Source organism: Nannospalax galili, unplaced genomic scaffold (genome assembly GCF_000622305.1).
Source record: "Nannospalax galili isolate Female #2095 unplaced genomic scaffold, S.galili_v1.0 scaffold799, whole genome shotgun sequence".
NCBI lineage: Eukaryota > Metazoa > Chordata > Mammalia > Rodentia > Spalacidae > Nannospalax > Nannospalax galili.
The window spans coordinates 995,548-1,020,873 of record NW_008343085.1 but is presented as its reverse complement, the minus strand read 5'-3'; the positions used below and the strand labels follow the sequence as shown (position 1 = coordinate 1,020,873).

The 25,326-nt window shown below is 46.2% G+C and overlaps 1 protein-coding gene across 1 annotated transcript; it reads left to right on the top strand.

Moving 5' to 3' along the window:
• Positions 1 to 2,185: 2,185 nt before the first annotated feature.
• Positions 2,186 to 21,767, top strand: Ces4a (carboxylesterase 4A). The gene is made up of 15 exons (XM_008839134.1): positions 2,186 to 2,264; positions 4,142 to 4,150; positions 8,758 to 8,950; positions 14,602 to 14,743; positions 14,827 to 14,960; positions 15,181 to 15,334; positions 17,566 to 17,670; positions 17,749 to 17,853; positions 17,990 to 18,028; positions 18,535 to 18,675; positions 19,107 to 19,187; positions 19,547 to 19,703; positions 20,291 to 20,419; positions 20,581 to 20,653; positions 21,617 to 21,767. Exons 1-15 carry the CDS (start codon positions 2,186 to 2,188, stop codon positions 21,765 to 21,767), a joined length of 1,692 nt encoding a protein of 563 aa, XP_008837356.1.
• The last annotated feature ends 3,559 nt before the right edge of the window (positions 21,768 to 25,326 follow it).

Here is a 25,326-nt window from a genome sequence, read left to right as displayed (position 1 = left end):
CAAAGGAAACAAGCCATTTTAAGGTTCTTGCTCCATGTTGTTCAACTTTAGGAGAAGTTGTGTCAGTCCCACATGTGCTATCAGATGAACATACTTACTTAGCCAATAGTAGGAGGTGTAACAGGAAGGGAAATGCTAAAATGCCATGTAAGACCCTAGGTCATAATATACATGAGATCTCCAAGCCACGCCAGCACATAAGGTTTTCCATAAAATGGTCTGGGAACATGGAAATAATTCCTGGACCCCTTGGCCATTCAAGGATGGAAAAGGCATTAGAGAATTGTGCTGGTGAAGAGTAGGGAGATATTCTCTAGAAATGGTGCCCTGTTAGAAAACTGTATGTCACCTCTTCCCCTCAAGCCCATGAGAATCATTCTTTTTATTTATTTGTGTGTGTGTGTGTGTGCATGTGTGTGGTATGTATTATATGTGTACGTGTGTGCATGTTCATGTGTGTGAGCATGGGTCATGGCATGCATGTGGAGGTCAGAGGACAACCTCAGGTATCATTCTTCGCCTTTCATCTTGTTTAAGAGAGGGTCTTTCCCTTGGCTTTTCCTGATATGTACTCCAGACTAGCTAGCCCAGGAGCTTCCAAGGATCTTCCTGTTTCTGCCTCCCATCTTTCACTGGGATGACAGATGCATGCTACCACAGCCAACCTTACATGAATTCTAGGGGTTCAAACTCAGATCCTTATGTTTGTATGGTAAGTGCTTTACCCACTGAACTATCTCCACACCCCCACCCAAGAGAATCATTCTAATATTGCACCATAGTGAGAATGATATTACTCACCAGGAAGGAGCTTGGCCAACCCAGAGCCTGACATCAGACAATGAAATACTATAGCCTAACCTTGTGGGTAGGGAGAAAACTACAATGAGGTGGGCTATACCCACCATGTTGACCCTGTAGGCTGTGACCACTTTGGTCCTGACTCAGGCACTCCTTGGAGGGGCATAGAGTCCAGGTAATGATGGTTGGGAAGCAGACACCATATTCATTAGGATGGAGGAAAGGTCACAAGGATAGGAAATATGGGGAAAGATTCCAAGTAAAGGATATTTCTGAGAACTCATGGAATGGGCCTTGAAGAAAAGAGTACACTTCAACCCCCTGCCAGGTCTAGGGAGCTGGAAACCATGGATCAGTATGAAAGCCCACCTCTCTACTTTCTGCCCTCCCCAGCATAGAAGCCCCCAGACTCCCCACTTTCCATTCCCTGTAGCCAGGACTATAGGACGCTAGTCTTATCTTTGAAAAAAGATGAACTTCCACACCAGGCATGGTGGCGCACACCTTAGTCTCAGCACTCGAGAGGCAGAGGCAGGAAGACCTCTGCAAGTTCGAGGCCAGCCTGGTCTCCATAGCGAATCCAGGCCAGCTGTGCTACAGGGAGACCCTGTCTCCTCTTTTTTTTTAAAAAAAAAAAAAAAAAAAAAAAAAAAAAAAAAAAAAAAAAAAAAGATGAACTTCCTCTTCTCATCTAGTTCTACAGTTGCTCCTACAGCTCCAAACATCAGGTCAAGTCTCCCTTTCCTGATCAGTCCCACTAAAAGATGATCTTTACTTTGAAGTTTAGGTCTTTCCCAGGGACCCTTCCTTCCTGCCCCCACTCACCACCTTGGCTTCATCAAGTGACAATCCTCATGGTTCCCTCTAGGTCTGGCCACCAGCAAGAACATCACCATATTGACTTGCTGTCACTGGCACAACCTGACACTCTGTGACGATCCTGCCTGAGAAAACTGGAGAGAGGAGCACATGCAAGAGTCTAGACAAAGTAGAGGCAAGCAGAGAGGCCCATGGCCCTAAAAGCCTCAGAGAGGATAGCTAGGGACTGAGGGACTCAGTGACCCCGGTGTTCAGCTCCAGTCTTGGCACCTACTCAGTGCTGGAAGCTTCACTAGCACTAGCCAAACTTCAAGCATTGCCAAATGAGCTACCTGGGTAGGGATTGCAGATGAGCCAGTTTGGTTGAAGAGCCAAGACTATCTAGTGTGACCTGTCACCCCAAGAAGGAGGGACAAAACTATGGGTTGGTAAGAAGCTGATCCTAACTCCTCCAGTCCCAGTCCTTGATGATGAGAACTGAGAAGATAAAAGTGGAGCTTCCTAATGCTTGTACACACTGCAGTCACAGCTGCCCTTCTAACCTTGTGTCGGCATCACTGCACCCATGGCAGAAGCTGGCCAGAGCACACTGTGGATTCTGGGCTTGAGCCTCACCCTTTGCCTGGTAGTCCAGACAGCCTTAGGTAAGACTCTTACTCCTTTTTGAAGGCGCCAACTGAATACCCTCTTCCAGATAGAGGGACATACACAAGGTCTGGGCAGATGGAAAACAGTGTTTCAGGGTGCTCATCTACAACAGGCTAGAAGTTTGAGCAAGTCATTTGTCTTCCCTAAGGCCCAAGGCTGCTCTGCAAAGTAGGGAGCATGTCTCCTGCCATCCAGGACCAGTGAAGGGAGCTAAGAACACAGCATGTCCATGTCCTGCCTTCTTTCCTTCCCTCCCTCCTTCCTGTCTTGTTTCTCCTAATCAGGAATCCCACTTCTGCCTCCTTGTGCCCTACGTGGGCTTCTTCCCTACCTGTACCTTTCTCCTCAATGCCTTTCTTTCTAAAATTAGTATTATTCTTTGAACTGTGAAAACAATATAACATTAACAAAAGTTTATTGAGGCATAAAATATACACATATCAAGATGCACATAACTGTATAACTGTATATTAATTCCATATATATCTCTTTATATATAACCACCATTCTGATCAAGATCTAGGACATTCCCAGCATCTGATGTGCCACTTCCTAATCAACACCTTCAAAGAAACCACTGTTCTAATCGCTATTGTAAATTGATTTTTTTCCTAAATAATTACTTTTTTAATTTGAGAGAAACTTTGCTAAAACTGATTTTAGCATTCTGTAGTGTTACCATTTGTCTTCTTCCATGTTTATACATATCTGTGATGTTAGGATGATATTTTTTTTTTTTGGTCTTTTTGAGCGAGGGTCTCCCTGAAGCCCCAGCTGGCCTGGCACTCACTATGTACACCAGGCTGGCCTTGAATTCACAGAGATCTGCCTACTTCTACTTCCCAAGTGCTGGGATTAAAGGCATGCTCCACCATGCCCAGCAAGATATTTTTTATTATTCTTATTTACTTAGTAGCAGGGAGGGAGGTTTGCACATGCCATAACATGTATGTGGAGGTTAGAGGACAATTTTGGGGAGTCAGTTTTTGCCCTCCACCATATGAATCCCAGGGATCAAACTCAGGTCATCAGGTTTGGCAGAAACTACCCTTCCCCACTGAGCCATCTCACTGGCCTTACAGCTTTATACTCTGCTCTCTTTTTTTCACTTAAATTATCATTTTATTTTTTTTATTTTATGTGTATGACTATATTGTCTGCATGTATATAAGTGCACCCACATCATTCAGTGCCTGAAGAGGTCAGAAGAGGGCATTGGATCCCCTGGAACTGGTATTACAGATAGTTAGCCACCATATGGGTGCTGGGAACTGAACCCGAGTCCTCTGTAAGAGCAGCCAGTGCTCTTAACCACTAAGCCATCTCTCCAGCCCCTCACTTCAATTCTTATGAAAGAATTTAAGTTTATACTTATTTTTACTTTGCTTACTTCTGTGATATAAATGATGCTTCCATTATCCACTAGAGTTCAGAATGGTATTTGCTTTAATGGGGTCAGGTAGAGGACCCCAAAGTGAAATCACTGAATCAAAACATGTGAGCATTTTATGGCTCTTTGTACACGCTGCCAAATTGTTTTCCCAAGGTGTTATTTATCCTCCATCAACAGTACATGTGAATGCACTGTTATGCCTCATCAGAATAGGGTGCCATCATTTTTTAATTTTTCATCATCAGAATAGGGTGCCATCATTTTTTAATTTTTCATCAGAATAGGGTGCCATCATTTTTTAATTTTTCAGGCATCTGCTGTGCTTCCAGGCTCTTGTTAGTACTTTATGTCTACTAGTAAGATAGAAAGGATATTGGTTTTTGTTTTGAATGATTGGTTGGTTCGGGGTTTTTTTCAGACAGGGTTTCACTATGTACCTAGGCCTCCTGTGTCTATGTGTATATCTATGTGTCTTTACAGGTGCTGTGTGTGTTTGAAAGGGGGGAGTGTGCATTTTCACATGTGAATACAGGCATGCATGTGCCACAGTGTGAGGGTGGAAGTCAGAAGACAACCTTGGGTGTTGGTTTTCACCTTCTACCTTGAGACAGGGTCACTTTGTTGTTGTTTCCTATCCCCATCCCTGGCTGCATGTGCCAGGCTAACCGGCCCAAGAATTTCTGGAGTTTTCTTGTTTCCACCCCTCATCTCTCCATAAGAGCACTGGAATTAGACATTCGTGATATGCATTTGACTTTTATGTGGGTTGTAGGGATTTGAACTAAGGTCCTCACACTTGCATAGCTAGTGCTTTTACCCACTGAACCATATCCATCAGTCTTGAATTCCCCAGGCTTTGAAGTCTTCATCTTCCTGCCTCTGCATCCCAAGTGCTGGATTACAGGTATGCCACCACACTTGCCTTGAAATCTTTTCATAAATGCTTCTGTGCTCCTCTTGGCAGCAGAGCTGAGACTGGACTGTTCCATGCTAGTTTTTGTTCAGGGACATAGAAGCACTTTACCACACGGTTGAAGCTAGTTCCCCAGAGGCCAGGGACTGGATAAATACTATGGTTTACAGCAGTTGTGAGATACTTCCCATGTGTCCTTGGACAAGTTATATACTTTTGAGCTGATTTCCATGTGTTTATAGAAATATTTGCCCTATTAAGTTTTGGGAGACAATTGAGGTAGTAGACATCTATAACTATAATCCCGTCTTGGGAGGTTGAAGCAGGAGAATCTCAAATTTGAGCCCAACCTGGGCTACATAGTGACCCTGTCTCAAAAAAATAAGTTTTTAAGCAAATAAGGTGAGACTATACAGTACTGGGGATCTATATATTACAGCTGTTGCCCCTGCTGACCTGCCTCCATGGCCAAAGAGCCACTATTATAGTCTTTGTTTAAATCTAGAGTTTCTTGTAACTTAGGCCACCCTTGAACTCCTGGTCTTCCTGCTTTAACCTCTCAAGTGAAGAGATTATATGCCACCACACCTAGCACAATAACTCCTTTATGCCTAGATATTGCTTAAGTAAGATCTAGAGAGAACTGAGGATGTGGGCAGGAAATTACTTTGAAGCTACCTGCAGCTGGAAGTGTGAGGGTGCACTATCACAACAATTCCAAGTACTGCTCCAAATATCAGTTGCAAACTGGGCATAGCACCTGTAATGCTAGCCAGGGAGGCTGAAGCAAGAGGATTGTGAGGAGTTTGGGGGGGGTTGTTCTTTTGTTTGTATGTCTGGTATATATGCACACCCATGTGTATGGGTGCACATTCCCATGCAATCAAGACAAGAGGAGGATGTTGTGTGTCCTGTTCTATCATTTTCTGCGTATTCTTTTGAGGCAAGGTCTCTCTCTGAACCTGAAGCTCGCTATTTTTTGGCTAAGCTGGCTGGCCAGCAAGCCCCAGCAAGGATCATGAGTTTGAAATCAGCTTAGACTACAATAACAAGACTTTGTCTCAGAAACAAAAATAAAAGCAAAGCAAAATAAAAAGGTTTCAACAAAATCTAGAAATATTATCATCCTTAAGATTCTTATTCTGCGAGTGTGGGATAGGACCTAGGAATTTTGTTTCATTTGACTTTTGTTGTTGTTTTGTGTTTTGTTTGTTTGATTGTTTGATTATTTGTTTGCTTGTTGAGACATGATTTAATGTAGCTCAAACTAGCCCGGAACAAATGTAACCAAGAATGATCTTGAACTCATGAACCTCCTACCTCAGTTTCCCAAGTGCTAGGATTACACTGTCAGGAATCCGTGTTTTGGGCATTAATTCCCAAATGATTCTGATGCGTGGCCAGGATAAATAAGGACTTAGATCATATTTTCTTTCTGTCACTATACAGAATGAGCTCCAAAGAACAAAGAACAATTCTGTTTTGATAAGGGAAGAGGGAAAGTAACAGATAAGGGTACTTAGAAAGGTCAATGAATGTGAGGCCTCATAAACACTTGGCAGTAGAAGAAGGGCAAGACAAAAATATAGAAAAAGAGGAAGCACCCATAGGCAGAGGGCTGGATTTGACTATCGTACATCTATTCCAAAGGCTGGCTGTGGTATGAGTAGGTTTGGACTTCGTGTGTGTGTGTACTATAGCTTACATATAATTGCACTTGTATGCATATATATGTGTATATATGTTTCCATATGGGCATGCATTTGATTCTTCTGTCTGTATGTTTCTCATGTATACCTGTGTATATACAAATTTGCAAGTGAGTATTGAGATTTAAGTTTGTATAATAGCTCAGCAGTTAAGAGCACTGACTATTCTTGCAGAGAACTTGGGTTCAATTCTCAACACCTACATAGAGGCTAACAACCATCCATAATTCCAGTTCCAGGGGATCCAACACCCTCTTCTGACCTCCTTGGGCACTGCATGACACAGGTTCACTTACAATGTATGTAGCAGGCAATACACTCATACACATTAAATAAAAATAATAAATAAAAAAATTTTTGGTCTTTTTGAAATGGGGTTTCCCTGTAGCCCCAGCTGTCCAGTAGCTCACTATATAGATGAGGCTGGCCTTGAACTCACAGAGATCCACCTGCCTCTGCCTCCCAAGTGCTGGGGCTACAGGTGGGCACCACCACGCCCTGCTAAATAAAATATTTTTAAGTTTATAATAGTAAGATTATGTACAGACATGATTCTATTGCAGAAATGAATTGGGCAGGAGCTGGGAAGATGGTCCAATAAAGTGTTTGCTACACAAGCCTGAGGACCTGAGTTTGGATCTCAAACACTCATATGTCAGTGGTACTGTTTGTAATCACAGGCTAGGGAGGCAGAAACAGATGGATCCCTTAGCCTTGCTGACCAGCCAGTTTAACCAATCAGTGAACTCCAGGTTAAATGAGAGCCCCTGTCTCAAAACAAAAGATAGAGAAAACTGAGGAAGATATCAGACATTGACTGCTAGCCTCCACATGAATGTGTACACAGTGCAGAAACACCTGCACCTTTACCTAAACAGACACACATACATACCACATAGAAAAAAAATGAAAATGAAATTAACCAGGCAAATATTAGCAACAAGGAAGGAGGGATAGTCCTTTCATTGATATTAAATGACACAAAGAGGCAGGCGTGTGGTGCACCCCTTTAATTCCAGCACTCGGAGGCAGGGACAGGCAGATCTCTGTGAGTTCAAGTGTTCTACATAGTGAGTTCCAGACCAGCTGGGGCTACAGGGATACCCTGTCTCAAAAAGACTTAAAAAAAAGACACAAAGAGAAATGGATCATATAACAGACATGAACTTTCATACAACTACCAAAATGATTGAAATCTTAGATAATGAAGAAAAATTCTGACAGAAGCATAAGAGAAACAGAGCAAACAGAGCTGCTATTTTAAATTTTCAAGTTTTTTTATTGTTATGGGAAGCAGTAGCTGAGCTGTGGAGATGGCTCAACAGGCAAAATGCTTACCGTAAAAGTATAAGGATAAGAGTTGGAGCCCCAGAAACCATGTAAAAGTTGGGTGGATGTGCCAGCCTGCCTATAATCTCAGCTCATGGGAAGCAGAGACAGAGAATCCCTGGAGCAAGCTAACTAGAATAGACAAAATGGCAAGTTCTGAGTTCAATGACAGACCCTGCCTTGAAATATAACATAGAGAACAGGCCGGGGAAACACCCAATGTCAACCTTGAGTCTTCACATATACAAGCACACAAGTGCATCCACACATATATACATATGCACCTACACACACCCATACACAAACACACATGCACACATGCACACACAAACACACACTACACATTTTTTTTTATCTTTTTGAGACAGGGTCTCCCTGTAGCCCCAGCTGTCCTGGAACTCACTATGTAGACCAGGCTGGCCTTGAACTCACAGAGATCCACCTGCCTCTGCTTCCCAAGTGCTCAGATTAAAGGCATGCACCACCACGCCAGGCTATTTTTATTTTTTGTGTGTATGAGTGTATTGTCTGCATGTATGTGAGTGCACCCATGTCATGCAATGCCGTGGAGATCAGAAGAGGGCTTCAGATTCCCCTCGAACTGGAGTTAAGGACAGTTCATAGCTGCCGTGTGGGTGCTGGGAATCAAACCTGGGTCCTTTGCAAGAGCAGTCAGTGCTTCTAACCTTAATGGCTGAGCAATCTCCCCACCCCCACCACCCCCCCCCCTTTTTTTTTTTTTTTTTTTTTTTTTGGTCTTTTTGAGACAGAGTCTTCCCATAGCCTCCGCTGACCTGGAACTTGCTATGTAGACCAGGCTGGTCTTAAACTCACAGAGAGCTGCCTGCCTCTGCCTCTGCCTCTGCCTCCTGAGTGCTGGGATTAAACTGCATGTGCCACCATGCCCGGCATGGTTAACTTATTTTTTATAAAGCAGCAGCAGCTGCCCAAATTTGGTGGCACATTCCTGTCATCCCAGTACTTGGGAAGCTGTGATAGAAGGATGCTGGGTTCAAGATCAGCCTGAGTTATTTAGAGAGACCCCCGAGGGAGGAGGAGCAGCTGGTTCCCACAGCAGATGAGCCAGATTCCCATCTGTGGCTAAGAGTGATGAGATAGGGTGGCTGTCCCTCTTCTCTTCCCAGGTACCAAGGAGCCTCTTGTGGTCACCAAACATGGGATCCTCCAAGGAAAGCAGATCCATGTGGGAAAGACACCCGTCCATGTCTTCCTTGGAATCCCCTTCTCCAAACCTCCTGTGGGGGTCCACAGGTTTGCCCCTCCAGAGCCCCTGGAACCTTGGAATGGAATCAGAGATGCCACCACCTACCCACCTTCGTAAGAGCCAGAGGACTGCGGGCTGGGAGGTGGGCAGGCCTGAGGAGGGTGATATAGAGCAGTGCCTACCTCTTAGTGGCACCTGGAAAAACTCATCAAGAACACCCCGTGTGACCACTGCACACCTGGGGCCCTTTCTGGGCCTCAGTTTCCTAATCTGGGTGTGAGATTAGTCCAAATGGTATTTAGGACACTGACAGTACTGGCTTTGGTTTCTCATGAGAGAGCTCTAAACAAGGGAGATACGGTCACTGGCTGTGCCCCCAGAACCTTCTGGGAAGCTCAGTTTCTCAAATGTATTGAACCAGTTCTCATGCACACCCCAACCCCTTGGATGAACCCTGCATACAGCCCAGGAAAGAGCTCCAGCTTCCAAACAAGTCCACATGGCACTGCCAACCTTCCCCTGCAGAGAGCACTCCAAAATAAGGAATAGGCAGGCTTAAAGTTTTTTTTGAAAGTTCCTATGTCTTGCTGCCACCTACAGCCACCATACAGAAGACTTGGACAAGGATTGCCTTTTCCAGTAGTAGACTTGGCAGTTCACCCCAAATAAGTGTATTCATTGTTTATTCAGATCATTGAGTAATCAACTGTCTAGAATATTTCATAGCAATCATTAACGATATTCAGCATCAGCTAGTAAAAGCACAGAGTTTAGAAAAATGTCTATTGTGAGAACCTGGATTGTCAGCTGACTTTCAAATCAACCCTACAACTCCCTCCTGGATGTCTAGTTTTTAAGGATGGGCTCCACTGTTAGGACACAATCAGAGGCTAAAGGTTTTGCTGCTCCATGCTGGAGTATGTGTCAAGCATAGGTGAGACAGGCTCAATCCCTAGAACTACAAAAATTAAGTATAAAGACCAACTCTATTTTTTTTTGGAGACAGGGTCTCACTATGCAAGCCCTTGCTGGCTAGAACTCACTATGTAGAACAGGCTAGCCTTAATCTTACAGAGATCCGCCTGCCTCTACCTTCCGAGTGCTGGGATTAAAGGCGCCACCACACCTGGCTGACCAACTCTTACTAGAATACCAAGATGTTGAACATACTGTGAGATACATATTATTTGGAATCCTTAATATCAGAACATGGGATGGCATTTGTTAGCACCTTGCAGGTCAGATTTTAGAGATGAGGGTGTCCATTGCATAGACGTCTGGGTGTCAGTTGTTGGAACACTAACTATAAATTTGACTGTCAGAACAAGGACTATTTGGAACACAGAAGAATCTGTGGATTTCTTAAAACATCTTGGGATGGGTGTGTTAAGGGAGAGCAGGGAAAGAGGAAGCTATTGCAGAAATGATGTCTTCCACAAGGAATCTGGAAGGAAGCAGTCAGATTCCAGATTTATTTCAAATGTAAAGCTGATAGCATTTTCTGGAGACTTGGACATGACAAGGAAAGGAACTGTACGAAATGACTATTTTGACCAAGAGAATAAGAGTGTTATTCCCCAAAATGGTGAAGACTAGAGCAAGCATAGGTTTGGGCGAAACAAGAGTTCATTTGACTGCCAACCATGGTAGCACACACCAATAATCCCAGTAATTGGGAGGCTAGGGCAAGAAGACCAAAAGTTCAAGGCCAGTCTAGGCTACACAGCAAATTGGAAGCCAGCCTGGGATACTTGAGACTCTGTCTCAAAATAAAGAAGAAAAGAAAAAGAACCTGAGCTCTATACAAACTTCCAGTCCAGCCTAGGCTACATGTGAAGCTCTATATTAAAAAAATCAAAAAGAGGGGCTGGAGAGATGGCTCAGCTGTTAAGACCAGTGGCTGCTCTTGCGGAGGACCCAGGTTCAAATCCCAGCACCCACATGGCAGTTAACAACCATCTAAAACTCCAGTTTCAGGAAATTCAAGCCCTCTTCTGACCTCCGTGGATATTGCAAACATGTATGCACTTACATACATTCAGGCCTAACATTCATACACAGAAAATAAATAAATAAATAAATGCAAAAAGAAAAGCAAGAGATAACTAAAGGGGAGAGACACTTGGGCCCTCTTATGCTTAGACTTGGGATAGCAGGAGAAGCCACCAAACAGTAGCAGGAAAATTCGAGGAGTTACAGAAATCTGGGGAAGGAGCTGCTCAAGATGGGCCAGCCTCAATGTGGAAGGCCATGACAAGAGTAGCTTTGGTGATGTGATGGGGACAGAAACTTCAACTACTCTTTTTTAAAAAAGATTTTATTTATTTTTGTTTTATGTCTATAAGCATTTTGCCTATATGTATGTAAGTGTACCATGTGTATGCCTGGTACATGTGGTAGCCAGAAGAGGGAGTTGGATCCCCTGGAACTGGAATTAAGGATGGGTATTAGCTGCCATGTGGGTGCTGGGAACTGAACCCAGGTCCTCTGCAAGAGCAGCCAGTGCAGTTAACTGCTGAGCCATCTCTCCAGCCCCATCTCAACTGTTCTTATTCTCAGTTCTTAGCTATAAGATCCCTGGATATTTTTAGTGCAATGTTAACATCAGCATTAGTTGCTAGCAAAAAATAGGACAAGGAGAGAGCTCAGTCATTAAAATGATTATTTTGCAAGCATGAAGGCATGAATTTGATTCAACAACAATATAAAAAGTCAGATATGGTAGTGTGTACTTGTAAGCCCAGCACTGGGAAGATGGAAACAGAAGGATCCCCAGGGCTCACTGGCCAACCAGTTTAGCCTAATTGATGAGCTTCAGGTTAATAAGAGAGCCTGTCTCAAAGGAGGTGAATGGTGTTTCTGAGGATGACATTGAGGTAGGCCTCTGGCTTCCACATGAACACAGCACACACACACACACACACACACACACACACACACACACACACACATGCATTTTTTAAAAAGAAGAAGAGGGCTATTAAGATGGCTTAGCAGATAAAGGTACTTGCCACCAAACCTGATGACTTGGATTCCTTCACTGGGACACACATGGTAGAAGGAAAGAACCAACTTTGAAAGCTGTCCTATGACCTCTACATATGCATTATGGCATGTACATGTACATAAATAAATAAATATAATTAAAATTAGAAAAAGAAAAAAAAAGAAGTCAAGCAAGGGAACAGGAATATTGCCCAGAAAAAAAGGCCTTGCCTAGTATGCCGAGGGCCCTAGTTCTTGGCACCATAAATTTCAAAGGAGGAAGAAGCCAAGCAAAAAAGACAAAAGGCAGTCAAATATTGTGGCACATGCTCATAATCCCAGTACTTGGGAGATGGAAGCAGGAGGATCAAGAGTTCAAGGTCAGCCTCAGTCTGAGTGAAAAGAAAAGAAGGGGAGGGAAAAGGAAAGGAAAGGAAAGGAAAGAGGTGAGAGGAGATGAGATATGCCGCTTGCTGGTGACCTTGGAGAGGCAAGGTGAGGTAGAATGGGGGACAACTGGCTGAAAAGTTTATGCTGGAGCTGGGTGTAGTGGCACATGCCTTTAATCTCAGTACTTGGGAGGCAGAGACAGGCAGATTTCTGTGAGTTTAAGGCCAGCCTGGTCTACATAATGACTTCCAGGCCATAAAGAGACACTGTGAACATATATATGTATTTTCGCCCTGCGACTGAGGAGATGGCTTTGTTAGTAAAGTGTTTGCCTTGCAGGTATGAGGACCTTCAAGCCCCAAAAACCCACATTAAAAAGCCAAGAGCCCTGACAAGAACTTGGAATCCCAGTACTGGGGAGGCAGAGACAGGAGGATTCCTAGGGCTCACTAGCCACCCAGCCTAGCTTACTCAGCAAGCTTCTGGATATTAAGAAATCCTGTCTCAAAAAACAAGATGGATGGCCTTCCCACAGAATGACACTGGAGGTTCTTCTCTGGCCTCCACATGCATGTGTAAATATGTGCATCCACATGCACACATGCACCAGCACACACACAAAAGAAAAGGGAAAAAAGATAGTGAACTAGGACAGATGCTGGCAAAGGTAGATGGGAAAGGACAGATTTGAATGAGGTCTGTTGAAATGCCATGGGAAAGATGATGGTCTGCAAACAGGCTGGAACAAGAGGAGAAATGAACAGGCAGACAGGGATTCCTTCACTCTGTCTAGTAAGTACAGCCTCAACCTTATACGAATAGCCATTTGAGGGGCTGGAGAGATAGCTCAGCTACTAGGGACAGTAGCTACTCTTGCAGAGTACCCAGGTTCAATTCCCAGCACCCATATGGTGGCTAACAACCATCCAGATTCCAGGGAATCTTATACTCTCTTCTGACCTCCACATGCCCTGCATGACACAGGTGCACCTACCTACATGCAGACAATACACTCATACATATAAAACAAAATAATAAAATATTTTTTAAAAAGAATAGTCATTCTTAGGCCAGCAGGAGGGGAAGCTGAGGGTGTCATACAGCTCATTCTCTTCAAATACCCCAAAAGTCCACATAGTGCACTGAGCCGAGTGCCAGGATGCACTGTCATCTCTGCTTTCAGGAAATGGTTGGGTCAAAGGGAAAAAAACAACAACCAACTGAAATAACTTCAACCAGCACTACAGTCAGGAGTGCACAGAACTTTGGGGGGCACAGATAAAGGAGTGCCCATAGAGGGGGCACCACTTGAGCTGGCCTTAAACAGGAGTAGGGATTTGCTGGGCAAAGAAGGATTTCACAGAGGACACAGAGGCATAAGGGCTTGGAGGTGAGAGGTAAGCAGTCATTATATCAAGAACAAAGGGTAGCTGATGACATGACTGGATGGAAAAGAAAGGCTGAGTCAGACTGGGGACATCTGGACTTTATCCAAGGGCAGTGGGGAGTTAGAGAACAAGTTTATGGAGAGAGGAGTTTCCCATACTAGCCCAGAATGACCTTGAACCCATGGCAATCCATCTATTTTAGCCTTCTGAGTTCTGGGATTACTGGTATGAGTCCCTATGCACTATGGGGAAGGTTTTATAAAAATTATTTTTATTTTATGTGTATGAGTGTTTTGCTAGCATGTATGTAAGTGCACTCATGCATGCAATGCCTGCAGAAGCCAGAAGAGGGTTAGAATCCCCTGGAACTGGATAGTTATGGATAGTTGTTGGCTGCCATGTGGGTGCTGGGAACTGAATCCTGGTCCTCTGGAAGAATATTCAGTGCTCTTAACTGCTGAGCCATCTTTCTAGGGAAGATTTTTTTAAAGGGGACTGGCATGGTCTGATCTGTGTTTGATTTTGTTTGTGGTCAGTTTTATCAACGTCCTCCAGAGTAATGAGAACAAGTTGTAAGAGTGTGAACAGGTTGCTACTAGCTATGTCCAGACCACAGGTTTGATGGTCTTGACAGTTCAGCAGTCCTGTGTATGTTCTACAGCTCCTTAGACTACTTAGGAGACAGAAGAGAGGTGAGGTATGAAAGGCAAAGACATACCCAGGGCACAGAGGCATAGGACTTGATGGCATGAGCAGCCTCCAACAACAGCACACTACCCAGGCAGACCAGAGGGGTGAAGGGCAACACACAGGTAGAGGGATGGATACTGGGAGATGGGTCAACATCCTCTTGGACCTCAGGGATGGTGAAAGCCTCAAGGGGACACATGCACACATACAGAGACTGCCAGGATTTTGCATTGGGTCCTTCCCCCTCACTGCGGACCCTGGGTTGAAGTCATTCTCTTCCTTGCCAATCCAAACCCACCGCGTGCCCGTAGGTGCCTTCAGGAGACCTGGGGGCAGATAACTTCCATGTACTTAAACACCCGGAAACAATACAAATGGCTGCACTTCAGTGAGGACTGCCTCTACCTGAACGTGTACGCTCCGGGGCACGCCCCTGGGGACCCTCTGCTGCCGGTGAGTATTTCGTTTTCAGTACACGCGGTCCCACTCCACCACCCCACCCCCTCACTCAGATTTCCGTGGCCTTCCCCGCCCAGGTGATGGTCTGGTTCCCCGGAGGCGCCTTCCTCATCGGCTCTGCTTCCACCTACGAGGGTTCAGAATTGGCCGCCCGAGAGAAAGTGGTGCTGGTGTTCCTGCAGTACAGGCTGGGCATCTTGGGCTTCTTCAGGTGGACAGGGCCTAGGCCCAGGGGCAGGAGGCGGGGACTGGCAGAATAGGGCGTGGCTGTGGGCGGGACCGCGTGCAGAACCCCTCACTCGTGGTGCCTGATACACTGAGGAATGGGGGTAGGACTGAGTCTCAGGGGGACGCAGGCAGGGTAGGTTGGTAGCTCTCTGAATCCTGACCGTCGAAGTTTGGAACCCTGACCCTGAATCTCGTGTGCCTAGCACTGGAGATAGCCAGGCCCGGGGGAACTGGGGGCTGCTGGACCAGATAGCAGCTCTGCACTGGGTGCAGGAGAACATCGAGGCCTTTGGTGGAGACCGAAACAGCGTGACACTGTTTGGCCAGTCGGCAGGAGCCATGAGCATCTCGGGACTGGTGAGTGTGATTCCCAGTGGTCCAGGACAGACGCAGGCCAGCATATTCCCACACTGTACAGGTACATGTGCAGATCTGTGTGTCCACAGACATGTGGGTCGACAGACCTGCGTTCATGCCTGCCAAGGACACCATGCCTGCTGAGGGCACAGCCCCTGACAGCCAAGGGTGCTCTCTCCTCAAGAATAGCATTGATAGGGGGCCTGTGAGATGGTTCTTGGTGGGAAGAGTGACTGTGGACAAACCTGACAATCTGTCATGTGCCTACCATCTTTTGCTTCCCCCAAGCCCTAGTTCCTGAACAAAGCCCACCATCTACCCTCTGGGCAAGGTTGGGGAGAGTCTGCATGGAAATTCAGCGCCCGAGTTGGAAACTTCACTTTGGTTCTAACTTTCTTGGGGAACTGCTGAGCTGGGATGTGCCTGGAGCATGAGTATAAAGGGACCTTGTGAAGACACAGAAGTGGAAAATGAACAGGAACCACATCATGCATGGCCTTAAAGGCTACAGTAATCAGGCTCAAACACCTGAGGGTTTTCTATGTGTCAGGCACTCTCCTATGCACCTTATGGGTATCATTTTATTTAATTCCCTCAATCCAAAAAGAGCTGGGTGTGGTGGTGCACGCCTGTTAATCTCAACAGTTGGGGCATGAAGGCAGGAAGATCAGGAGTTCAAGGCTAGCCTTGGCACATAGTGAGTTTGAAACTAACCTGGGCTATATGAGACCTTATTTCAAAACATCTAAATAGCCAGGGATGTTAGTACAAGCCTTTAATCCTAGCACTCAGGAGACAGAGGAAGGCAGGTCTCTGAGTTTGAAGCCAGCCTGATCTACATAGCAAGTACTAGGCCAGCCAGGACTACAAATTGGGATCCCTTTCTTAAAATTTAAAAAAAAAAAAAATCTGCCAGGCATGGTGGCACATGCCTTTAATCCCAGCACTCGGGAGGCAGAGACAGGTGGATGGATCTCTGTGAGTTTGAGACCAGCCTGGTCTACATAGTGAGTTCTAGGTCAGCTTGAGCTATAGGGAAATCCTGTCTCAAAAAGACCAAAAACGAAAAACAAAACAAAACAAAAAAATCTGAATACACAGGCAGAGCTGTAATCACAGCATTCCTGAAGCAGACCTGAAGTGCCTTGGCCAACCTGAGCTATACAGAGTAGGGAACTCACTGTCCAAAACTAACAAACTAATCAACAAACAAAAGAAGTTTAAATCAAAATAGGTAAGCATTGCTGCCCTCATTTTATAGATGAAGAAACTCAGGCTTAGAGAAAAGAGGCAATTACATCTAAAGAGTACTAGAGACAGGGATAGGCTTGTTATGGTAGTGGTTTGGTTTGGTTTGGCTTGGCTTGGTTTTTGTTTGTTTGTTTCCTTGTTGAGACAGGGTCTCACTATGCTACCCTTGCTGGCCTCAAACTTGGAATTTACACCAAGCTATCCTGGTATTTGATATGTAGACAAGGATGGCCTCAAACTTGTAGCTTGCAGCTACCCTTCAGAGAACAAGGATGGATTTTAAGCAGGGAAGTGATAGGATCCTATGTGAATTTAAAGTGGTATCTCAGTCTGCTTCATGGAACTTCCCTAGATGGAAACAAAAATACAAACACACAAACTTGGAGACCAAGGGGGGGGGGTGGGGAAGGAGCAAGGTTTATCCCAGAGAAGATAATGGGGGTAGGGAGAATGGAGGGTACAGGGTGATTGCAGAGTGACTCACAAAGTCAAATGGACGGGACTAGAGTAACTGCTTGTGACAGAGAGGAGAGGAGATAGGGATAACCCCTCTGGTTGGGCAGATGACAGAGGGGGAGGGGATTCTACCCACCTGGAGACTGACTAGAGCAGGTTTGAGACACTCAAGTTTTTAGGTATTTAAGGATGTAGCTGTTCCCCCCAAGACCTGTCAGCACAGGTAATTGAAGCTGTACAAACTAGAGGGCCCCCTTCTACCTCATTTGTCACCCTGTAGCAGAGAAAGACCCTTTCTCCATACCAGCAAATCACCTCCTATATCCTCCAATCAACTCTGGGACCCCTAGAGCCCACTGCACAGATCAGACTCAAAAAAGAGCTAGCTTTAACTCTAGGACTCCAGCTTAGGACTCGTGACTCCCTCCCAGCTGCTTACCTCTCAGACTACTCAGAAATGGCCAGGCAGGCATCCCAAAACAACCAAAGTGCCCCTATTATGCAGTTGTTTCCCATCTCTACAGTTGATGTCACCCCTAGCTCAGGGTCTCTTCCATCGGGCCATTTCCCAGAGTGGCACTGTGATCATGAAAGTCTTCATCACCCCTGATCCACTGAAGGCAGCTAAGGTGGGTATCTGTCCTCTCCCAGGGCTCAACAAAAGGTGGGAAGGATGGAGGCATCCCTGAGTGCCCTTCTTTCTACAGAAAATTGCTCACATGGCTGGCTGCAACCACAACAGCACAAGAATCATGGTAGAATGTCTGAGGGCTCTATCAGGGGCTCAGGTGATGCATGTGTCCAAGAGAATGGTAGGTAGAACATTCCTGTTGCCCTACTTGAATGCCACTGTACTGTAGCTATCTATAGCTACCTCTCTGGGGAAACTGTTTCTGGATCATGTTGCAGAAACTTCCTTTAGTTATTATTCTCTCCTGTCCCTTACAGGCATTCTTTCATGTCAATCTCAAGAAAGATCCAAAAGACGTGAGTAAGCTATGGTCTGAAATTTGAATATAGTATTGAATACTTATGGTGTGCTAGGTCCTCAGGATACTTGAGAAACTGTTCCAGATAAAACCCCTTCCCTAGAGGAATAGCTGTCCCACTGAGAAGTGACAATAAGTCCTATAAATAAATAAGTCATTCACTTCCCTAGAAGGTAGTAAGTGATTAGCAACAAGGGAAAGGGGTTGGGCCCGGCACAAAGAAAGGAATCCTAAATAGAATGGAGAGTGCATGCCTCAGTGAAGTGATATTTTGTAAAAAAAAATTTCAAGGGATGAGGGACTGAGCTATGGTGGATGCCTGAAGCAAGCATCTGAAGTCTGAGTAGCCTGGTCCTACCTATCCTGGTTCCTCCCACACTCACCTTTTCAAGAGTTATCATGGACATGAAAACTGAGAAGGACATGCAGAGCTGGGCACACAAGTCACGAGGGCTCTGGTGGGTATGAGATGACTAGTTGAAAAATGCCTCATTGGCCTTGCAGGTTATATGGTTCTTGAGCCCTGTAGTGGATGGTGTGGTATTCCCAGAGGACCCTGTGGTACTCCTGACCCATGGAAAGGTCACACCTGTGCCCTACCTTCTAGGTATCAACAGCCTGGAGTTCGAGTGGACCTTGCCTTTTGTGAGTGGATGGGAAGGGTTCTCGCCACAATGGGTTAGCAGACGATGCCTCTTAACCAATGTTTGGGCACCAAGTCAGATCTTAGTAGCCCCTCTGAGGACACACGAGTACCTGGTAATCCCCTGTATTCCTTGTGCAGGGAGAGCTGGCCAGCAATGATGGAAGGGGTGGGGAGAGGTACAGTCCACACCTGAGCCTCCAGGAGACTGCACACTCCAGTGACCTCCTTTACTCCTGGGTCAGGGCAAATGCCCCCAGCTCAAGATGGGCTCTCTCAACCCTCCTTCATCCCTGGACTAAGTGGCAATAACAGACAGGGAGCAGGACAGGTTGTGGGTCTTTCCTGGGCTGAATGTTGTCTGAGAATCCCCCATGCAGACAAGCAAGATCTCAGGCCTGACCCACCCCTGGGTGCTTCTCTTGCCGAGCAGCTCATGAAGTTGCAGCTAACCCAGCACTTAATGAACAAAAAATTCCTCACAAGATTTCTCTGGAGTTCCAGAACCCTGCTGGTAAGGGGCCCTGCTCTCAGGGTTGTTCAGTGTAAACAGGACTAACACCTACACAACTTTAAAAAAAAATAGCTGGTCTTTGCAAGGGGTCCTGAGACAGGGATGAGGTCTTTCGTGGCAGGTCTTAAAGGGATTTGACATGGGATCAGATGGCTGCTGATGGGCAGGATCTCCAAGGCACCCTTATGGGAGGTAGTTCTCCTGTGGGAAAATTAGGGGTAAGAATCAAACAAAACTGAGACCTTTCCTAGAAAGCCATTCCCAGAAGTCCTGGGGAACAAGTCAACATACCCAACGAAGGGCCCACCCCAGCCCAGCTGGCACAGCAGGCCTCAGGGTGGTGTGGTATCCTGGCCTAGAATATCACTAAAGAGCAGATCCCACTGGTCATGGAGGAATACTTGAATGATGCCATCGATAAGCATGACTGGAAGATGTTCCGAAACCACCTGATAGACCTACTTGGAGATGCCACCTTCGTGTACTCCACGCTTCAAGCTGCCTGCTACCACCGGGGTATGGGAGCCCCCCTACACTTTCCAGCTGGGCTGCTTCCCTACCCTCTCTACATGCGGGGGCTAGTACAGGACTCCAGGATGCTGCAGAGCAAGCCAGAGAAAGAACTGTTCCTTAGGGACAAGGGCAGAACTTCAGTCAGCCCAGTGGAGAAAATTGGGGTGGCAGAGAAGGTACCTGGTTAAGAGGACAGGCTTAAGGGCATTTTGAAAATCCTGCCTAGGCTGAGCTTGGGAACGTGAGGGTGAGAGGTCAAAGGTGAGGCTGGAGAGGGGAGACACTGAAGGTCCTTAAATGCCATGCCAAGAACAGAAAATTCAGAAGAGGGAAAAGATTCTATGATTTTCGCTGTAATCCTGCCAAATCGGGTTTTAGTGCCCCCACTGCGCAGATGAGAAAACACAGCTCTGAGAGTTTGAGTGACTTGCCCAGGGTCAGATAGCTAATGATTAATGCAGACAGACTTTTAATCTGCTCCATGACTCTAAAGCTGAAGCTCTGCCTAATGCAGGTGGGTGGGATGCATGGGGTGGATGGGAAACTCAGACTGGGGCTTTTTCTGCAGTCCTCTATCTCACTATTCATAGATGCTGGCTTTCCGGTCTATCTGTATGAGTATGCACACCATACTTCAGGCATAATTGTCAAACCTCGAACTGATGGAGCAGACCATGGGGATGAGCTTTCATACATCTTTGGGAGCCCCTTCTCCAAAGGTGCCTATGCCCTACCTGATACCTCCACTGGGTGTTCAGTCTCCCCACCTGTATATGCAGGCCCTTTCCCCCACTGACTAGTCTCAGGTATCTCCCAAATACAGAGTGGGAGGTTGGCACCTTAGCTCTCTCCAAAGTGCCACATCCTCTTCTGCCCCCAGGCTCATCCACAGCTGAAGAAAAGGCATTCAGCCTCCAGATGATGAAATACTGGGCCAACTTTGCCCGCACAGGGTGAGTCTGGCCCCCTGACACATCTGAACAGTGCTAGGGCCCATAGGAACATCACAGTCAAGCCTGGGCCCCTCACATTTTTCCATTCAGTCATGAGATTCTAAATGTCTCTAGAATGTGTCCCCTCTGTCCATGACCCACTCTCTTTTCACCCTAGTACTGGAAGCTGGAGTTCAATGATGTCACAGACATATGTCCCATCCTCCTTCACCCCTCCATATGAAAACAAAATTTCAATCAGGCTCAATGACTGCTATCCCAAGTGGTATACTGGGCCTCTTAGAGAGCATCAAGGAGGTATCTAGTCCTGCCTGGGTGGCTAAGGAGGCTTCAAGTGGAAGTAACACCTGAACTGGGTTTTGGCTGTCCCATGAGTATTTTCCTAGCCCCACCTTCCCACCTCCATCTTTCTGTGACTCTAAAGGGGTCTTTCTGAAATATCATCTGACCAAGTCACTCACTAGCTTAAAACCCTTGCACATGCCCCTAGAATAAAGTTTCATCCCCTTAGCCTGGTATGAAATATGAATCCACTATTACCCTTTTTGCATACCCATCCTCTTTACATACACTCTAACATTGCCTAACCTTGTACTTCTACTATATCCAAAGCCCTGATCTCTACTCTAAGCCTTTTGTGTGCTGTTTCTTCCTGGAATCTCTCTCTCTCTCTCTCTCTCTCTCTCTCTCTCTCTCTTCTCTCTCTCTCTCTCTCTCTCTCCTCTCTCTTTCTCTCTCTCTCTCTCTCAGCTGGCCTCTAAATCACAATCCTCCTGCCTCCACCTCCTGGATGCTGGAGGTGTGCCCCCCACACACTATTCTTTCATAGTGATCTGTGCAAATATCATTTCCACAAAGCCCTCTTAGACCCAGTTCCCAAAGTGAAGGTAAAAAAGAGAAGGTTAAGAGGAGGAAGCAGAGTGAGAAAAGTAAAAAGCCTCTCTCCTCCCACCTTGGGGACAGGAACCCCAATGACAAGAAGCTGCCCTACTGGCCACGATTTGAAGAGGATGAGAAATACCTGCTGTTGGATTTCACTACAAGGGCAGGTGTGAAGCTCAAGGAGAAGAGGATGTCCTTTTGGGGAAGTTTGCACCAGCCTCCAAGATCTTAGAAGCAGAAGTGAGGCTGAGAGTGACCAAGCAAGAGGGACCTGAAGGGCTTGTCCCACAGTCTGTCTTAAGGAGATTGGCCCTGGACACATTTGGGAACAAGCGTCCCGTCCACTCAATGTCAGACCTTCAGGAAGTCCATACTCCCTTCAGGCCATAGCTGGAGCCCTAGCCCATCATCACACCCCGCCCCACCCTGTCCAGCCTGGTGTCCTATGACACTACCATATCTCACTATCTAAATCAAGTTAGGCCCAGGGCCTTCCATCAGCACAATGTGCTCTGCTCCGCTCAGCCTCAGGACAATCTTCTCTCCCTTTCCAAGTCCTTCTACTCTTCAACATGTATTTGCAGCCCCTTCTTATGGAAAGTCCACACAGACTGCCACTGTCTGTCATTGCATCCTGCTGTCATGTATTATCTACCCTTTTCTTTTTTTTGTCTTTTTTGAGACAGGGTCTCCTTGTAGCCCCAGCTCTCCTGGAACTCACTACGTAGACCAGGCTGGCCTTGAACTCACAAAGATCTGCCTGCCTCTGCCTCCCAAGTGCTCCGATTAAAGGCATGCGCCACCACACCCGGCTTATCTGCCCTTTTTAGCCTGCTTGTTCATGCTGGCTTTGAGGCCCTAGGCAAGTTATTCCTGATACAATGCAAAGCTATGACAAGTTTAGAATCTCTCCCCTCTCCCACACTTTATCTCCCCCAGGGCTTCTCCATTACCTGTACCTAAGGATAGTCCTCAATAAAGATGTGTTGACTTGATCCACAATTTCTCTATCTGTAAAATGGCTATGGGAAGTGGATGGTGTCTCAATTTGGGCCCTTAAAGTAACAGAACATTTTTGCTTGTTTCTTCCTGGGTTGTACTTGCTAGGGAAGCTGCAGCAAAGTGGCATGGACTATAGAATGCTTGGTTTGTGCCAGATGTGGTAGTGAATGCCTGTAATTCTGGCACTTGGGAGGTGGAGAAAGATCCAGAAGTTCAAAGTCATCCTCAGTTACAAAGAGAGTTTGAGGCCAACCTAGACTACAGAAGACCCTGTCACAATAAACAACAAAACAGCTGGGTGCGGTGGTACACACCCTCTGTAACTCCAGTTCCAGGGAATCTAATACCCTCTTCTGGCCTCCATGGACATTGCATGACATGGGTGCACTTAGATACATGCAGGAAAAACACTCATACAAATAAAATAAAAATAAATCAATCAAAAAACTTTTAAGATTGTTTGTGTGTGTGTGTGTGTGTGTGTGTGTGTGTGTGTGTGTGTGTATACCACGTTGGTAGCAGAAGTGGGGAGGCAGGGGTGCCCATGGAGGCCAGAGGAAAACGTTGGATCCTCTGGAGCTGGAGTTACAGGCAGTTGTGAGACACCTGACAAGAATGCTGGGAACCAAATGTGGGTCCTCTGGAAGAGCAATAGTCACTTTTCTGCTGCTGTGATAGAAACACTGACCAAAACAATTTATAGAAGGAAGAGTTTATTTGAGCTTACGATTCCAGGAGAATTATAGTCTGTCATGGCAGGGAGGCATAGTGGCTGGAGGTGGCTGGAGCAGGAGCAGCAGAAGCTAAGCTCTCACATCATCACGCAGGCACAAGAAGCAAGAGAAGCAACTGGAGATCTGGCAAGGCTTAAGAATTCTCTAAGCCCACTCCCAGTGACGTGCTTCCTCCAGGATAGCCACACCTTCTAAAACCTCCAAAAACAGCACCATCATCTGGGGACAAAATGTCCAAATACTTGGAGTCTATGGGGGACATTTTCATTCAAACCATCACAAGCAACAAACACAATTAACTGCATTTCCAGTCCCTGGTCCTCTACTTTCTATCTCCATGAATTTGACTCTTTGGGGCACCTCATAAAGTAAATTCATACACTTGTCCTTTCATCTGTACCTTAACATCTATAAGGTTTGTCCATGTTGTTGAATGTAAGAAAAAATTTAATCCTTTTTAAGACTGAATAGCCTTCCATTGTCTGTATATATTATATATTCTTTACCTATTTAATCATTGGTGGACATTTGGGTTGTTTCTGCCTCTTGTGACTAATGCAGCTACAAATATTGGTGTTATGCTCCATAGGAATAGAAAACAAACTGATACATCCTCTAACAAAGCTACTTTGATACTTCCCTGAATTTTTTTCAAGGAGGCCTCACTTTTGAAGGTTCTGTGTTTGTTTCAACCTTTCCAATTTTAGCAAGAATCCTGCCAAGTCAGTTTAGCCAGAGACACCCCACACACACTTCCTATCTGATCACCTTCCATAACTAATGGGATTCTTCATCCTATACATCCCCTATGTGATGTCTGAGCACCTGGTCCTGCCTTCAGCCAAAATTGTTAGATAGGTCTAGCCAGGACCTCTCATACTTCTTGCTAGTAATTTTTCCACCTATTGACCCATCCTGTTCTTGACTATAAATTCTCATTCTCATATGCTATATTTTCTCTCCCCCACTGCAAAAATCCCATTGCGGAGATTCAAATCCCATTGCAAAAGTTCCTATGTCTATTTCAATAACCTTAAATGAAGCCTGCCTGCCTTCCCTGAGCTTTAACAAATGTTAGGACTAGGGGGCTGGAGAGATGGCTCAAGGACTAATGTTTTGTATTTCTTTTGATTTAGTTATTTTACTGTATGCGTATGAATGTTTGGCCTGCTATATGTGTACCCATGCATGCAATGCTCACAGAGGCCAGAAGAGGGCATTGTATCCCTTGGAACTGAAGTTCCTGGTGGTTGTTAGCTGTCATGTGGGTGCTGGGAACTGAACCCAGGTCCTCTGTAAGAGCAGCCAGTGCTGCTGAGCCATCTCTCCAGCACCAACCCCCCCCCCATACTCACTAGATAGCTGTCTGGCCTTGAACTCATAGCAATCCTCCTGCCTCCCAAGTTTTAAGATTATAAGCGTGAGTCACCATCCCCAGCTTGATTTTCTCTTCACACCCAGGTCTAGGGAAGGGAGTTTCTCCCCCTAATTAGAAGAAGTACAGCTGAACAGGACCAAGAGCTGAGCCCTGAGAATCAAAAACGAAACCCTAGGACCTTCCACCTTCCCTGTGTTCCAGCAACCTGGATGGGAGCCCCGGTGGACTACCTGCTCCACACTCTCCCCATCCACCCAGAAAGGTGCCCGCACAAGTGCCAAGCTAGCGCCTGCCCAACGCCCACCTCGGAGCTGGAGCCTGGCCCCAGCCGCGGACGCAGCGCCCCCTCTTCTCCAACGCCTCCACACCCGAAGCAGCAATTATCCAGCGGGCTAGGAAAGGGCCAATTAGTGCAGGAGATGCGACCCTCCACCGATTCCTGCTGCCTCCGCAGCGCCAGAGCCAGCTCTTTGGTGCGCCCCAGGCTCCAACCGCCCGCGGGTCTCAGGCCTCCCTGTCTGGCCGACAGCGCCTGCTGCCTGGGAGCTCCGGGGGACTCGCCGTCAGGCCTCGAGCCAAATGCAGTGATGGATCCGTCGCTGGCTCCTAACCAGAGCCCAGGCGGACTCCAGGGCGCCGGGGCCTGGAACTAGGAGGGGCTGGCGGGGAGGAGGAGG